Source organism: Chelonoidis abingdonii, chromosome 6 (assembly GCF_003597395.2).
Source record: "Chelonoidis abingdonii isolate Lonesome George chromosome 6, CheloAbing_2.0, whole genome shotgun sequence".
Taxonomy (NCBI): Eukaryota; Metazoa; Chordata; order Testudines; family Testudinidae; genus Chelonoidis; species Chelonoidis abingdonii.
In genome coordinates, this window is record NC_133774.1 from 49,043,068 (window position 1) to 49,060,592 (window position 17,525).

The 17,525-nt window shown below is 38.5% G+C and overlaps 2 protein-coding genes across 7 annotated transcripts in view; one reads left to right on the forward strand and one right to left on the reverse strand.

Moving 5' to 3' along the window:
• Window positions 1–12,083, forward strand: part of POC5 (POC5 centriolar protein) — a 41,845-nt gene extending 29,762 nt beyond the window's left edge. For 3 of the 5 annotated variants that reach the window (XM_032765745.2, XM_032765741.1, XM_032765742.2), the window contains 7 exons: window positions 540–644; window positions 1,963–2,142; window positions 4,062–4,224; window positions 7,262–7,380; window positions 8,322–8,435; window positions 9,452–9,628; window positions 11,624–12,083. In XM_032765745.2, coding sequence (XP_032621636.1) covers window positions 540–644; window positions 1,963–2,142; window positions 4,062–4,224; window positions 7,262–7,380; window positions 8,322–8,435; window positions 9,452–9,628; window positions 11,624–11,773 — 1,008 coding nt within the window. In that variant the 3' untranslated portion in view covers window positions 11,774–12,083. The remainder of the gene's footprint in view (window positions 1–539; window positions 645–1,962; window positions 2,143–4,061; window positions 4,225–7,261; window positions 7,381–8,321; window positions 8,436–9,451; window positions 9,629–11,623) is intronic. The other 2 variants (XM_075067004.1, XM_075067003.1) reach the window with 2 other exon arrangements.
• A 1,838-nt stretch (window positions 12,084–13,921) lies between these two features.
• The window catches only part of LOC116816478 (DNA polymerase kappa), a 123,553-nt gene continuing 119,949 nt past the window's right edge, over window positions 13,922–17,525 (reverse strand). For both annotated transcript variants that reach the window (XM_032765736.2, XM_032765735.2), the window contains 3 exons: window positions 15,074–15,272; window positions 14,302–14,433; window positions 13,922–14,006 (listed from right to left, as the gene is read on the reverse strand). In XM_032765736.2, the coding sequence (XP_032621627.1) occupies window positions 13,948–14,006; window positions 14,302–14,433; window positions 15,074–15,272 (390 nt within the window). In that variant the 3' untranslated portion in view covers window positions 13,922–13,947. The remainder of the gene's footprint in view (window positions 14,007–14,301; window positions 14,434–15,073; window positions 15,273–17,525) is intronic.

The window sequence follows — 17,525 nt, forward strand, 5'->3', positions numbered from 1 at the left end:
ACAGTAGAAAGCTTGTTAGAAGTATTTTTTTTTAAATGATAAAAACTCATCCAGGTACAGGGTTGCCCAGAGGATTCAGGAGGCCTGGGGCAAAGCGGGGGAGCTGCAGAGCTTGTACTCATCCGTCAGCAGTCTGGGTCTTCGGTGGCGGTGGACCCTTCAATTGCTCCATGTCTTTGCCGGCACTGAAGGGCCCCACGCTGAAATGCTACTGAAGATGTGGAGTGACTGAAGGGCCCCCCACCGCCGAAGACCTGGACCACCACTGGGCCAGGGCTTGCAGGGCATTTCGGCGGCGGGAGGCCCTTCAGTCACTCCGCGTCTTTGCCAGCACTGAAGGGCCCCCCGCCATCGAAATGCCGCTGAAGACCCGGACCGCTGCCCGGTCAGGGCTCGCGGGGCCCCTGTAGGGCCTGGGGCAAATTGCTCCACTTTCCGCCCCCTCTGGGCAGCCCTGTCCAGGTAGCAAACGTCCATTCATTCCCCAAAGAGCATAAAAATATCTATCTAAACATTCTGTTTAATAAATATTTTGGTAGGTAATCACTAACTTGTCCCATGCGATAGACAAACAAAAGGAGAGGATAGAGCTAATGAAAAAATTTACACGGTGGCGGATTCAGCATGTGGAGGCCAGACAAGAGGTATGTGTGGAAAACAGAAGATATGATAGTAGATAACCCTCTGAACTGAAAAGGGTTAGAGTTACTGCAGCTCTTGTTACAATCAGAAGAAATTACAATTTTTCTATTTTGATGTATGTGACAAAATATTGAATAAGTTCAAGAGCATCAGTTCAGTTCAAAAGAGAATATTACACTGTACTTAGAGAAATAATTATGGTAGGGCAAGTGAATCAAAATTATGCCCTTTTTTATCACTAATTAGAAGGATATGCTGATAGCTGATCAGTGTCAATTACCACCTTTATTATTTAGGATAATATCTTCCCAGTATCTGCAGCAGCATGAATAAAAGTGTTCAGTCTAAAATCCTGTCACAGAAGCCATTGCTTTTATGTGAAATGTGAAAAATACATTACTTATCACCATTTTATTTTGGTGCTGGTTTTGCAATTAAGGTCTGTGTTGTTGTCCTCCCCTCCCTTATATTTTGTGTCTCCACACTTCTTCCTCAGTCCTAAAACATCTGTCAGCCGCACTCTCGCAGATCTTGGAAGGTCTGATAGCTAACTAAACCTACTAGCCAATTACTGATGTGAAAGATGAAGGGCCCCACTGTCCAGGGTCAATTCCCAAACCCCTCTCACCCCAAGCTGTCAGTAAGAACTTACTGGGCTCCATTTTTCATTAAGGTTTTGAATGGTGTCTGAGAAGTCTGAAGCTCCTCATCACACAAAACCCCTCTGGCTGCTGGAAGGGAGGAGCATTTTCTCTCTCCTCCCTTCCCACCTAAAGTTTGCTGGTAGCTGTGAGGCTGATGTGGACATCTTTTGGCTACTCAGCCCTTCTTCAGCTTGTTCCTTTTGTTTTAATCTGACAGATGGACTGGATAAGTGGATCAACTGTTACCATTTTAGAAAATATTTTGAGTGTTGGGTACTTGAAAATATAATTTGATTTTTTTTAAAAAAGGTACAAATCTTTTAAGCATTCAAAGTGTGTGTGTGTGTGTGTGTGTGTGTATAAATAAAAAAACACTTGATTTTAAAAATATCTGGTACATGTGACTCTTTAGCTACCATTGTGCCTGCAGATGCTATGCGGTTCCTACAATAACTCCATACAAGTACCTTGCACTTCTAAAGTGGCAGCAGTATGTGCGGTGGTGTGTCAGCTAAAATATATTTAAACAGAAAGTATAAGCTACAATATTTCATATAATCTCTTATGCTATAATCCATGTGATGTTACAAAACAATTGACTATATTCTCTTTAATGATCATAGTGCTCATTAAAGAAATAGGAAACATATAATTTGGTAATATTTTACTATTTAAGGCATATGCAAATAGACTGGCGGACAGACAGTTCCAGATAGCTTTGATGAAGAGGGTTTGGGCAGCTTGGCGCTCTCTTAGTGAAGCAAGATGGAAAGACAAAGTAGCAAAAGCCTGTCAGTTAAGGGCTGAGGAAGTCTGTGTTCAGCTTTCCAAGGATTATGAAGCTAAAATTGCAGAGGTAAGGGTTTTCTGTCTGGTTTTTTTTTTTAAGTGCCTCTTACTAAACAAACTTTTAAATAAATGCATTGCTTTTCTTCAGAGTGCCAGGAAACCTTTCCCAATTGCAGGACTGGGAATCAGGAGATCTGGGTTGTATAGGTAGCTATGCTATAGATTCCAACTTCTAGGCCTGAGTCACCTGTCAGTTAAGCTAGTTGTATACCAATATAATAAGTGAAGTTACTCAACACTTGTGCCAGAGAGGAAAATCAGAACCTATGTTTGAAATTAGATGAGTCACTTAACTTATCTGTTGGCTCCTTTTGTCTGCCCACAAAAAGGGGATGACACATACCTACTTAACAGTGGTATTTGTAAGTCTTAATTCATTAATGTTTGTAAAGTCTTTTGGATCCTTTCATGGAAGGTCCTATAGAAATGCAAGATTATGATTGTGAATGAGCACGTCTATCATATTTGTATAAACAGAAATCTTTGTATAATAACTGCTTTTCTGTTAAAAGTTGATAAAAATATTTTCCCTACAACTCTCAACATCATCCTAATGAAGATGTGTGAAAATTTAAGCTAAAGTAGCCATCACACATCAGATCACTGTGATATTACTTTTCAATATTGTTACAATTTAAAGGAATTAAAAAGCACAGTGAAAGAGGACTTGTGCTCCTAAGACACTTGGATGCTTTTGAAAATCCTGCCCGAAAACACAGTTAATTTTGAAAATGTAACTTAAGGAAAAATATCAGAATCCCTTGCTTTGTGCATGTATAACTTAATCTGTCCTTAACCACCACAGACCTGGTGTTTTGCAAATGGTTGTAAAAATGATAGATGTATTTGTGGATGCAGTTAAGGAAGTTCATGGAAGTATGGCCTTTCATGCTAATAAGAATAACAGCTGGAGTTACATTACAGGAGCAAAGATAAAATTCTAAAATACAGTTAAGTATCAGAGGGGTAGCCGTGTTAGTCTGAATCTGTAAAAGCAGCAGAGAATCCTGTGGCACCTTATAGACTAACAGACGTTTTGGATCATGAGCTTTCATGGGTGAATACCCACTTCGAAGTGGCAGAGAATCCTGTGGCACCTTATAGACTAACAGAGGTTTTGGAGCGTGAGCTTTCGTGGGTGAATACCCACTTCGTCAGATGCAGGGTATTCGTCTTCACCCACGAAAGCTCACGCTCCAAAACCTCTGTTAGTCTATAAGGTGCCACAGGATTCTCTGCTGCTTTTACAGATCCAGACTAACACGGCTACCCCTCTGATACTTGACACTTCGAAGTGGGTATTCACCCACGAAAGCTCATGCTCCAAAACTTCTGTTAGTCTATAAGGTGCCACAGGATTCTCTGCTGCTTTTACAGATCCAGACTAACACGGCTACCCCTCTGATACTTGACACTTCGAAGTGGGTATTCACCCACGAAAGCTCATGATCCAAAACGTCTGTTAGTCTATAAGGTGCCACAGGATTCTCTGCTGCTTTTAAAGATACAGTTAGGCTCATCTCTAGGTGGGGTCAGGAAGAAGTGTTTGCTGTGTTTTCCCCTGCCACACCACAATATTGTATAGCACAGTTAAATGCATTACAAGGATTTGACCTGGAAGTTCCTGGTTTTAATCATGGTTGGGACAGAATACTGGACTGCACAGACTGTTAGTCTGTTTGGGTATGCTAGTGCCTGTGGTTTCCATCCTTCCCATGTACACACTCTCTAGTCTGAGGTATCCAAAGAATGGTGTTTGAAAGATCTATATTTAATCTTATTTCTAAAACAACGAAGACATAGAGGGAAAATATTACACTGAGAAATTAGTAAAGTGGCTTTTTAAAGCTGAACAAATAATATGGTGGTTTTGTGTATTCATGGGTGTATAAAAATAATTCTTTGTTTTTTATCTCTTTATTGTAGTTAAATGTTGCTCTGGAAGAGGCAAAAGCTGATATCCTGAAACTGCATAGTGAAAGGGAACAGTATGAAGGCACCATGAAAAAAGCCTTTATGCGTGGTGTGTGTGCGCTGAATCTAGAAGCAATGACCATGTTTCAGGGCAAAGAAAGTAGGACAGACCATGGTTAGTATTAAAAGTAAAGTAAATATATCACTGCATGGCCTTACTCGCAACGCCATCAGATTAGTTTACTCTTTATTTTTAATTTGAGTATTTAAATAGGAGTATGACAACACCAAACTTATCATGGGATCAGCTTTGTTACATGCTTAAAAAATGCACTGAATATGTAAATAAGCTGTCTGCTGGAGAGATGTAAGTAACAAATACCCCTGTGGCTGGCTGATTCTTCAGCAAAATATTGCAGGCTTTGAAAAGACAGCAAGTCTGTAATGATCATGTGGGGGATATATGCTCTCTAGCCAGCTCTTTTCCCCCCTTCCTTCTAATCTTACTCATTTGTGCTTCAGGGTGCTAAAGTCTTAGACATGTAGTGTCACTTATAGAAGCTAATAATTATTAATTTTTATTTTTGAGCATCCAAAAGTGTGCTAGGTACCTTCGTAGAAATTAGCAAAGACCTAGTTCATGCACCAAACAGCTTATACAGTAGTCTAAATGGAGATGTGATGCAACAAATTAGGAAAAGAAGAAAAAAGCAAAGAGCAGGGTGGTAGAATGTGATTTCTGCCTCATATACCACCTGATCTTAGGTGTATGTAGTGCATAGTAATACCCCCTATACTAGGTTTTCAGAATCTCAGGGAACTAATTTGAGATTACCGTGTAGCAGGTGGTCAACATGAATGCTCTGTATTGGTACAAAAATAATCTATACTCTTGTTAGATTTTTTTTGGATTGCTGCTTCTGCGGCAACAGAACCAAGAAAATGTTGGGGCTATTCATACTCAAACTGTGTGTATTAATTAGTTAGCAACAGAGTAGTGGATTAACTTAAAAAAAAAAAAAAAAAAAGTAAAAAACCTAAATATGTGAAGCTAGAGAACATTCCCTGCTAAAATAAGGGCTTGCCTACATGGTACAGCAATGTGCACTATTGCGGGGGAGGGGGAATTAATTTTCAAAGTGCACTAATGTGTTGTGCACTAATTGGTCTGTGAAGACCTTGCTGGTGTACACTAAAAGTTCCTTAGTGGGCTTTAATGTAGTACTAAAAAAAATGTTACTACATTAAAATGCATTAATGAACTTTTAGTGCACACCAGCAGGGTATTAGTGTTGGTTTTAATATAGCAGCATTTTTTGAATTATTTTTTTTGTACTAAGTTAAAGCACGCTGGGGAACCTTTGGTGTGCACCAGCAGAATCTACAGGGACCAGGCAGTGACAGTTGTGTAGATAAGGCCTAGGTTTAGAATTTGGAGCCTTAAACTACTTCACATTCTTTTAAATATCTGAGATAATAGTAGGGCATCTCTAATCCACAATTTCCCAAAAGGAAAGAAAAAAATTACTTGCTCTCACTTTCCAGCATTAATGCTTCTGTTCTTATGCTTGAATGTACTCTTTATTTACTATTCTCATGATTAAAACCAAATTAATTGTCACAAATGATGAAACTAAACTTCTGAGATGCATTAACATTTGTTTGTTTACTTCTTGTTTTACAAAATTTTGTAGTTCAGTGGGTCTTCCAGTCAGTAGTGAGAGCGTATTTACAAATTTACATACCTGTGAGATAGAAGGAGAGAGAATTTCTCTAAAGCTATAGCAGGAGACCAGGCAGGAAAGGGCTGGAGAAGGTTCTAGGCAGAAGTTCTAGTGAAGCAGGGAGTGGCAGAATAGCATTAGGGATGACCATACTCTTTTAGGAAGGCAGACTAGATGATAACAGTGTCCCTTCTGGCTTTATAATCTATGAATTTGAAAGCTTCAGAGACAGTAAGCCAAAAATCAATGATCAGTTATTTATGCACAACTCCCGTTTGAAGACAAGTATCAGTGCGGAAATGACCTTTAAAATGTTTAATTCAAACTCCTCTCCTTCCCCTTGCCATGGATGTATGGCACTCAGGTCTGATGGAGATAAGTCTGAGAATCATCCAAGTTTTATACTTTCTCTCTATATTTGAAGAAAAAGAAACCAAAGCATCTGAACTCATGCATGTCATTACAAAAAACACTTAGATTATTTTTGTAACTAGTATAGACTCGTCCTATGGTCATACACTGGCCCTTTCATATCGTAAACTAAAAGCAAAGAGTAATCCTTGTATATTTTCATTCCTTCTTCTGACATCAATAGTGATTATTATATTAATGGAAATGTCCTGCTTATTGACTTGTTTTTCCTAGAAAAATATATATTTAAACTAATGCATTATAAAAGAAAGTATTATGAAATGAATACATAAGTAGTAATGTTAGGTTGTTCTAAAACTTGGAGTGATGGAAATTTATCTGCCACATGGGGGCACTGTAGTCTATGGAATGATCAAAATCTCTATAGCACTACCAATAGTGAGATTTCAGCTTTGTGAACCTGCTTTGAGAGAGGGCAAGGAAATCAATAAATAAAAAACATATTCCTGCTTCTTATATTAAAGAAACTGTGTGTTCTGAAAGAAAAGAACAAAACCTGTTTGGAAAAGGTGCTGGACTCAGTTCTCCCTGACCTCTGCTTTGTGCAGTGTTGGGAGCTGGTTATGGCTCCCTGATTCTGTACCAGGCCAATTATCATGTGAGTTAGTTACTTACCCTACTGATGCAGCGTCCCTAAGTGATCTTACACCAGTGCAGCAGGGCTCCAACATGCCACCTCCTTTCGTTGCCATGCTTTCTACACCAAGGTTACGGTGGGATACTTAATATTGGAGGCCCTCTGCCTAGGGAATTCTCCATTGTCAAGTTATGTCCAGAATCCTACCTATTTGCGTCACCTGACCAGCACCAGGAGGTTGGGATGTAACAGAGGATCTGGCCTATGGTATTTGCAAGCTTCTGAGAGAAGGATTCAAATACAGGAGAGCTAAATAAAACCCTATGTAATTGAGTGATCCTTTTAATAAGATTATACACAAATCCCAAAGGAACAGAAAGGTTTTACTGTGACTCATCTTCTCTCCTTAAGGCTTTCTAGTGTTCGTTGGGTTTACCAGGTTCTGTGCTGATTGCTTTAATCTGTGTTTCTAATAATAGATCCAGTAAATAGGAGAGAAGATACTGGAACGAATGCCACTGGAAGGCTCCCTCCTTCCCAATTTGATCCTCCCTCACCACCACCTCCAACAGCAGCCACTATTCCACAAGAGGAAATTGTAAGTATTATAGCAGGAATAGAATTAAAAAATGTGGTATTAGAAAAAGTTCATTTATTAAGCTATTTAGGCATCAGGGTTTTTTTCATTGAACAAACTGAACAACTCATGCATTGAGAGAACTTTCAGTAATGTTTTTGCACTTGGATAATTTACAAATAGCTTCTTTTTAAAATGTCAGAACTTGGTTACTTTGGAGACATAAATACTTTGATATAACAGCATGTACTATAGTATAAAATACTGTATGCACATGGTTGTTGGGTTATGGTTGCTATGGTTTTTTTTTTCCAGAAAGTTCTAATTTTGTAAATAGAAAACTTGCACGCTAATTACTTAGGACAAAGAAGGTCTAAATCTTAAGCAGAATCTGCTTTCCAAGGTACCTTTGTGGAAAACAGTTGCTGAGACTTATTTGGAAAAAAATATCTGAACTTGATTTAGTTTGAGAAATTAAAATTTTACATTAACTTAAAGGCCAATTTTCAGAAATGTATTATTTACAAGGGACAGTGCCAACTTGGAATCTAGTCACTTTCAAAACCTGAGTTAAAAATAGTTTCAGGTACTACATCTGTCCTTAGATCCCACTGAGAATTTGTGATGTTTATAGTTAATTTTTTCCATTTTATTAAAGACCCATCCAAGCAGGGGAAACAGTGAAATTGACTATACAAAAATAGTCAGACTATGATCTTTGTTACAGAATCTTGGAAGTTACTCAGAGCTCTATAGGTACCCAACTTTCTGACAATGTGATGGTTTTTAAGTTGACTGTGACTCTATTTAGCTTTGAGTATAGAATCTGTAAAGAATAAAATTCAGCAGCCAGTTGAAGTGTCAGACTAATTAAATAATAAAACTGCGTTTTCAATGAAGAATTAAGTATGATCCAAACTACAGTTCTCATTCCTCTATAAAACCCTTTGATTTATTTACAGTTTTCATCCCATCTGGGCCACGCAAGTACTTCTCAGACCAGATTAGAATCAAATTCTCCAGTAATAGTCGCTAGTGCAGCTGTAGGATCTGGCATTACATCAGCTCAAAAACTGGTAACAAACTAGAATTAATTGATTTAATATTTGAAGTCACTGCAGGTATTAAAATCTGTCTGGGATTCTTTCTTACTGGGAGAATTTGGAGTAACATACAAAAGTATGAAGTAGAGGCATTTGTTCAAGAGTTTAAGTAAAGGCCTGGAAAGAAACTTGAAAATGCATCAGTTCATTTTAAACGGGTTATTTGTTGTATATTAAATGAAGTTAAAAATGGGGACGGCTTTTAGGGAAAAATATGGGGATGATGAGAGAAGAGAAGTTTTGCAAAATTATATACAGCACATCATGAGCAATTAACATTTCAACAGCTGAAAGGTTGGGTTGGGTTTTTTAAACAAATCTGCTTCGCTTTTAGCTTACTAGTTGAAATCTGTTCCTCATTCCCTCCTCTGCTCTTGCATCTAACCTACCCTTTTTTGTTTCTCTTCCTCCTCCATCTTTTTTGTTGCTAAGCTCATACTTATCTGGCAGTTTTCTGTCAGTACTTCTCTGGGGAAGGATGGAAGATTGAAAAATTGCAGTGCCTCAGTTTCATTATGTGTAACCTTTTTGGTGCGTGGCATATTATTGATTCAAGGACCCTGCTGGGCTGATGTGGGTGCCTACAGCTGTCACTAGCTTGCAGCCAGAAAGCAAAGCTACAATTGTTCCACTCTGCTAGATTTGTCAAAATAGCTGACAAAGAAGGCCCTTTCATGACTGAGGTTTGCTATGCTTCAGCACAATATTCATTAACCACATCACAGTACTTACTATTATCATGGTAAATGTAGTATTGCCTTTGTGTAGAATGGGACATACCATGGTAAATGTAACAGCCAGTAATAAATACCCAATTTTTAATTGTCCCCACTGTATGGAATCTGTTCTATACCATTAGGGACTCTAGTTTACCTACAGTACCCATAAGTTCTATTCATATATGTAGCTAATAAACCAAAGCAGTTGCCTGGTTGCATTGTACATATTGTGTGTAGGCATCTCTGCTAATGTGTCTTATTTATTTGTAGCCTGTGGCAAGAGTAGTGACATCTGCTCAGCAGAAGGCAGGAAGAACAATCACTGCTCGAATCACAGGTCGATCTGATTTGGGACAAAAGAACAGAATTTGTAGTAGTTTAGCTGTAATGGGAGTCTCACCACCCATGAGTTCAGTCATTGTAGAAAAGCATCATCCAGTCACTCAGGTAAGTCCAACTGATATTAGGGTAATAACTGCCTTGTTACACCATGTCTGCTAGTACTTTAAAAGCTCATCAGGGAGGGGTCTCAGCTTTCTGTTTTAACAGTTACGTGTGAGCGCTATTAGAGTAAATAAGCAGTAGTTGTTTTCTGTTGGGTGTGTGTTCTAGCAACAAAGATTTATGTCAAAATGATGAGGGCTGGAAATGAATAATCCCACTTAAACTGTACCCTCATTTGCCCCTTCCCATTGTAGTCATAGTTCTGATAGGTTTTGAAGCTTTTGTTGGTTCACTGTACATCTACTGCTGTTGGTGCCCTCTGCACAGCTGAGGTTAAATAGCTTTTTGGAAGCAATGCTTCCTCAGTCATTGTGGAGCTAGAACTTGTGTATGAACTTGATTTAATGAGTGAGAAAGTGGCTGAGCCAAAAGCAGTAGTGACAGGATGGACTGACAAGCTTAAAGCAGGTATCACTTTTTTTAATGTTATGCCCCTAAACAAACAACTGTGTGAATGGCAACAAAGCCCCCCCTCTTTTTGCTGGACTTGATTCTTATTACCCCCTTCCCCACCACGCGCACATCCCTTTCCTGTGCAGTACATTGTGGGATGGTGAATTGAATGAATATAGTAATAGGATATTGAATAGCCAATATACACCAAGGAAAGAGGGTTTTGAGCAGTGGCTTTATTAGCATAAAAAGATCATTCTAAGTCATTTGTACAGTGTAATAGGCTGAGCACCATCAGAGCAAGAGCCTTTGATCACTTGGATGTATATGAAGGAGAAATGTGGCTGAGGATGTTAGCTTTAACCTGTGAAGTCCTAAGTGGTTTGGGTCTGGTTACATGAAAGATCACCTGCCTCTGGGGTTGCCAACAAAACACTTCCTCAACTCTGCATTGGTTTTCCAGCTCCTTTGGCCCACCAGAGCCTGGATTTAACTTTCTAACATGTGGCTAGACCTCTTTTTTCCATGGGCTTTTAGGAAAGATACAAGTTCGTAAGCAGTGGTGGTCTATGCCCTGGGGCTTCAGAGGTGTGCTGTTAGCTTTATTTTTCTGAAGGTGAGGACTGGATGCAGAGTGTATGACTAGACAGACACTTGAACTATTAGACTAATTTTTGTAGATGTGTTAAATATGAGCTGGCTAGAGCTTGGAAAAGGAATTTAAAAAGCGGCAGGGGAAGAGAGCAAATTTGGAAGGCATGTGCACCCTCTGGTCAGTCTCAGACTAGAAAAGGAAACAATTAGCCCCTTTGAAACTCTCTGAACCAAGGGATGTTTCAGGCATCTGTCCCGTATACCTTACCACTTGTCATGTACATTTGGCAATAAATATATAACGCAGCATCAGCTGTAGTGAAGTGCTTTTCTGATTGAATTAATATTTGGCACTGGAAAGATTCTGGCTGGAGAGTCGTTGGTGTGATTAAAAAGAGAATGACCATAGTAACTGCAACAGGGAGGCCATCTGCCTGGTAGCAAAACAGCCTTAAGCCTTGTAAGGAAACTCCTGTGATGGAAATGTAATTGTCTTCTTATCTAAGGGTAACTGACATCTCAATATTTCTGTAGGAGGAAGCTATCTTGATTTATTCAGAAACTATCCTAACTTTAAAGGAATGTTGCTGTAACTAAATGGGACCACAACAGAATAACTTAACCAAAGGTCTTGAATTAAACAGGCTGATCTTTTTCTAAGTTAATTACAGAAGCTTAGCACTGTTGTCGGCACTGTTTATTAAAAGCTCCCAGCTACACAAATAAGAACTTTTTTTTTATTTTGAAAAGAGTTAAAGCATAGATGGTGATGAATGGCCAAGAGCTAAGAGAAAGTTAGGTTAGTGACCCATATTACTCTCTATCCATCACTGGTTGTTTCTTCTCGGTTTTAGGTTCAAGTTCACTGCATTCCAACTAACTTAATAGGGAATTCAGTTTCTAGGAGTATTTTTTTAAATGTTCATAGATGTATCTTGTTTTATTTTTCAGCAAACTATATCCCAAGCCACTGCTGCTAAATACCCTCGAACTGTGCACCATGCTTCTAGTGCCACCAGTGTGAGGCCTACTGGACATAGTGGACGAACACCTCATAGCCAGTCGCATACTAACATTCAGTCAATAAAAGTTGTGGACTAAGGAATATTTTGAAATGCTTGAATTTTTCCTTCCAGGTGAAGAGTTTTACCAAGTTGCAGAGTTTCCCTCTCTTCCCAACGTTTCTAGACTGATGTAGCAAGGCTCAAGGATACATCATGTTTTTACCTTTTAAAAATCAAATTGTAGACCTACTCAAATGTTACGACAGGGGGGAAGATAGCAATTTGACTTTACAATGTAGTTCTCTGTAAGTGCAAGCTATGGCTATTTGAGAGAACCTATTTTATTACATGTATTCTTTATTTAAGGAAGCTGTTGAATATGGTTTTTAATAAAGGATCAAAATAGATGTTTGTTCAGGGTCTTTTATATAAAACGTTAATTACAAGTAGATGAAAGGTTTTTTTGTTTTGTTTTGTTTTGTTAAACTGAATTGGATTCAGTCATATAATGAAAGACTTACGATTCTTTGTAGTACAGTAACATATGAAATTAGGTGAATGGATTAATGCTAGGGAAAGAGTATGAAGGTAACTTTAGCAAAAATAGATCCAAGATCTTACAAGGAAAAAAAGTATTCAATATAGCAGCCTCCTAGCTGTTTCCATAATCAATCAGTATTAGGGTTCTTTCCATTTTTAAGAACAAACCAACTGATTGTTTAAGCTCATGTTACAACACAGTCACCATTCATCTAATGTATTAGTGAAAGGGAACCTCATCCTACTCTCTTGCACAGGTGCAACGCCCAAGACTGCTGTTAATTCAAAATTTGTTTTATTGCCACCTTTACCAAAGCTACAGTCAGGCTTGTTGGAGTTTTTTTTTTTCCAGCTGAGTGCAACTAGAAAAGAATAAGTTTCAATTTTGTCATTAGAATTTAATATATGAAAAAATTACCAGGTGAACAGATACTTTAAATGAACAAGTCAAGCATCTTCTGTAGAACCAAATTTAAGTTGTTCGTTAAAATACCCAAATGGCACTCACGACAAATGTTCAGTGCTCTCATTATAGAGAGAAGCTACCATCAAGTATTACAGTAAAATATTCATTCCCAAATAACAAAGCTTGGTTTTTTAGAAAAAGGAACAATACAGTTGCATCCACTAGCTATTTTCGATTTACAGCAAGAGTGAGTAATCAGTATATAATATTACGTGTCCTTTTGTTGGTTAAGTTTATTCCTAACCTGAGGCACCTGCCCATGTTATATTGACATTGTATCTTGTATTTTTTTTCTGTATAATCAAAAAAAGTTTAAGAATAAACATCTGCTCAAATCATGTCATTAAACAAGACCAAGGCAGTCAAAACAGGAAAGTGTTATCTCTTTGCAATTTACTTTAAAATGAGCTAAATCTCAAAGCAGGCTGGATGCTGGCCTATTTCTGGAGAAGGTGTTGATTATTTATCCACATAATCCTCACTTATGAAATACAAGTGATTTGCTTTCTAGCTGACAGGAACTACATTCATTATCAAGCACAAACTGGTTTAAGTGCAGTTCCAATATGGAATTATTGTATTAGTGTAAGTCACATATAAAAACATTGTAGCATGTTCTCTCATTTGGCAGGATAGTCACAAATTACTGATAATGACCACTACATTTACATGAACATTAACTGTAACTGATTTTTTTTATGGCAGTGTAATTTCTTTCAAAGGTGAAACATCAGAAAAAGACAGAGTATGGAACTAACCAAATTAATAACTGAGGTATAGAAGTTTGTGTTGTAGCACTAATAACCTGTAAATAGAGCTTTGAAAAACTTCAGAGGTGGTGAGTTACATTTTGCAAATACAGTAGAACCTCAGAGTTAAGAACTGACCACTCAACCACACACCTCATTTGAAACCGGAAGTAGACAATCAGGCAGGAAAGGAGACAAAACAAAAACAAAAATAACCAAGTACAGAACTGTGTTAAATGTGTAAACTACTAAAAAAAGAAAGGGAAAGCAGTATTTTTCTTCTGCACGGTAAAGTTTCAAAGCTGTATTAAGTCCATGTTTAATTATGGTTGGTCTTTCAAAAGTTCACAATGTTTTGTTCAGAATTGCAAACATTTCAGAGTTACAAGTAACCTCCATTCCCAAGGTGTTGTAACTCTGAGGTTCTATTGTAAGATCTTTTCTGGAAAGAGTATTTACAAATGACTTTCCATCTGGAACATAGTCCACAGCCTATGACAGCTTCTGTTAAAAAGTTCATGAAACTGCACATTTCCTTGAATCCATCTCAGTGCTCCTTTCAGCTCTGATTTTCTCTGTAAAGCAAGACGGAAAAATGCTCATATTAGACAGGCATTGCTCCTTCCCAGATAGGTGATTTTTGCCCTTGTCAGGCATGCCACTACAATTGGAACAGAGTGTGTTGTAAAACAAGTCTGTCCATCTCCCCACCTCCAAATCCCAAAGTAATGTTAATGGTTTCTTCTACCCAGTCAAGCCAAAAATCCCCATAACTACAGATCTAATAAGGAGCCTTGTTCTTTTACAGGACTGCACTTATGGAGCATCTCCTGCACATAGCTTTGTCTTGGACATTAAACAATAGCTTACCAGCTACTTGTTGAAATCCTACATGCACCAAATCTTCATATATATGTTTGACTGGATTCTGGTGAGCCAGCAATATACCATGTAACCAGATGAGCAACATTCGGTGTCCATGTTCCTTATAGCTTTTTTTTCCTATGCAATATACAACATACATGTCTGTGTCATATGCTTGGAGTAAAATACCCTGATGTCCCAGCTGCTTTTGTAAAAGCTCCCAGGCTGTACGGCATTCCTCCAACTCTACTCATGCACTCATTTCCTTTCTGACCTATAAGCAAGATGGAAACTAAGACTTCCAAAGGTGAAAGACTAGTTTTCACTCTAAAGTGAATGGAAAAATCAAGGTTAATGGTTCTTAAAATAAATTTATTCCTTTAACTTGTCTTAATGTATGGAAATACACTGTGGTGTACTAGCAAAGAATGCAGTACGTGCTGCCAAAATTGTGAACTGTCAACGCTATATGGTTCTTTCCTAAAAAATATGGAGATATTGCCAACGTTCCCTGAGAATTCTGAAGCAGGCGCATGAGTGAGGTCTCACAGAATGTGTTAACATTAATTGTGAATTAAATAAATTTCAAGTTAATTTTAAAAAATCAGATAAAATATCATGAATTTGATTTGAGTGAAATGTCCCCATTCGACCAAGGAAATCGTGTAGCTGTGAACTCATGTCAAAAACTAGATCAGAGTTGACTATAACGCCCAGCAGCCATGTCTTCACCTAAGCTATTTCTTTACAACTGTACCTGATCAGTGCATTTCATTACCTGTCCACTGTTCTTCAATAGCTTTAATTTGCTCCTCTGTAAACTTCCAGAACAGGGCCAGCTTTTTCCATTCTTGGGGTCTTAACTGATTGTAAGCCAGATTCCAGAGGCAGGAACGGATTTGCTTAGTCTGTGCACTGTGATCCTGTTTGAAGGATAGAATAAAATCTGGTGCATCAACACGGTTTTCTAGATGTTCCTAGAAAGAAAACAAAGATGTTAAATAAGCTGCACAAATTTTAACTACAGATTCAGAAACAATAGTGAACATTTGTACTTGGCTACCTTGGCAGTTAAACCACATTCAGCTGTGTATTTTGACATCCACTGTTAGCAACAGGTAATTTTCTTAGTATAGACAAACTAAAGAGCAGCCTGTTATCATAGTTTGGCCAGCAGAGCTCAGGGGGGGAGTAAATCCCTTTTCCTCACTGCTTAGGGCAACTGCTACTAATCTCAAAACTCAGCTGAGCAAAATTAACTGTAGAGTGGCCAGGACCTAAGGCCTGTTGTTGTATGAGTTAAAATGTAATATATGAAGGTACTTTGTAAAATTAAATGCTGCTTTCACCAGCAATCTTGCTATAGATTTACTATTAATATGCTTTTGTAGGTGGGCCCTGTCTGCTACAAAAATTACAATTTTTAAACATAATTGTGACTAAGCCACATAAGATGTTTTCTCTTGCCTCTGTGGACAGAATAAACAAGTTCTGTCTACATTAGCTTTTTTGTCAAGTTTCCCACCATTGCTACCACTGGCTCAGCTTCCTTAGTGAGGGCACTATTGTAGACAATGCGCTGGTTGCTGGCAAGTTAACCATAGCAATGTGTAGACTGTCTCTCAGAGTTAGATGACATGGTTAGAAACAGAACACACTGGACTCTTGGAGCACTTCCTAATGGAGCAGCACCAGTGGGAAATCTTGGAAGGGTGGGTGGAAAACAAGGGAGTTTTGTCATTGACGTTCTTTTGCAGACATTCAGTAAGGCCCCAGTTCAGCAAAGCATCTAAGCCTGTGAATTCAATGGGACTAAAGTATGTGTTTAACTCTGCTCATAATGAAGTGGGATGAATATTTTAAACCCCAGAACAGTGTGCCAGGAGAAGAAAATATTAGCTGTCTGAAGCATCCAAAGTATGGCTTAGGGTTGTAGGATATTTTAATTTAATAAAAGTGTTACTCTAAAAAAAATGGTTAAAAAAAATAGTTAAAATATTGACAGAGTCCTGTGGCACCTTATAGACTAACAGAAGTATTGGAGCATGAGCTTTCGTGGGTGAATACCCACTTTGTCAGACACAGGTGCAGACGTGTCTGACAAAGTGGATATTCACCCATGAAAGCTCATGCTCCAATACTTCTGTTAGTCTATAAGGTGCCACAGGCCTCTGTGTTGCTTTTTACATATCCAGACTCACACGGCTACCCCTCTGACATTTAAATATTGTAACACCACCACTTGTTTATTTCCTAGCAGCTTATGTTCCATACTAGCAATATTTTTGCTACTCCAACGCCCTTGCCCATCTGTACTGAGATACTTGGCTACAGATAATGTGGTAGAAGCACTATGGTTTTATTTCCTAACATCTGTTCAACTGTTTCACAACACGTGCTTAAACATCTTTTCTTTTCCTCAGACAGTTAAGTAAATGTATTGAAAGGAATATTCTTTAGTGCTATCTCAGTTGTCATATTTTCTTCTTCCCTTTTAAGCTGAAAGGAATAATAGTGTAACTGACAACGATTCCAGCTGAACCAAACCCAATCAGACACACACAAGCTGTGTAGTTCGGGGACTGATATATCCAAGAACTCTATTTACCTGCACTAGTTCCCTGCAGCATTAATTATCAGGAAGTATGAAGGAATAACAAGTAATTTATTTGTGTAATAGCTTAGCAATGATAGGCAGAGGTAAAGCAGAGAAAAGATAGCAGAGTTACACCCTGAAGTGTAACAAGGAGGCAGGCAACTGAATTTCTTTCTCAGTCTATTTATATTTCCAAGGAACTAGTAAAAACCAGCAAACATTGTCAAAAGGCAAGTGGTTCCACTGTCTGATCAGGTGTGCGTATTGGAAGCAGTATCTAAGTGCACTTCCTGATACTTATCTGAGGGTGGGCCCCTCAGCAAGGGGCAATGTCTTGCTGGATGCCAAGAAATGGAGGCGGGTCAGGTGAGAATGCAGTGAGAGGCACATTAAGGCCTGGTCTACACTACGCGTTTAAACCAATTTTAGCAGCGTTAAACCGATTTAACGCTGTACCCATCCACACTACGAGGCCCTTTATATCGATATAAAGGGCTCTTTAAATTGGTTTCTGTACTCCTCCCCGACGAGAGGAGTAGCTCTAAAACTGGTATTACCATATTGGATTAGGGTTAGTGTGGCCGCAAATGGACGGTATTGGCCTCCGGGCGGTCTCCCACAGTGCACCACTGTG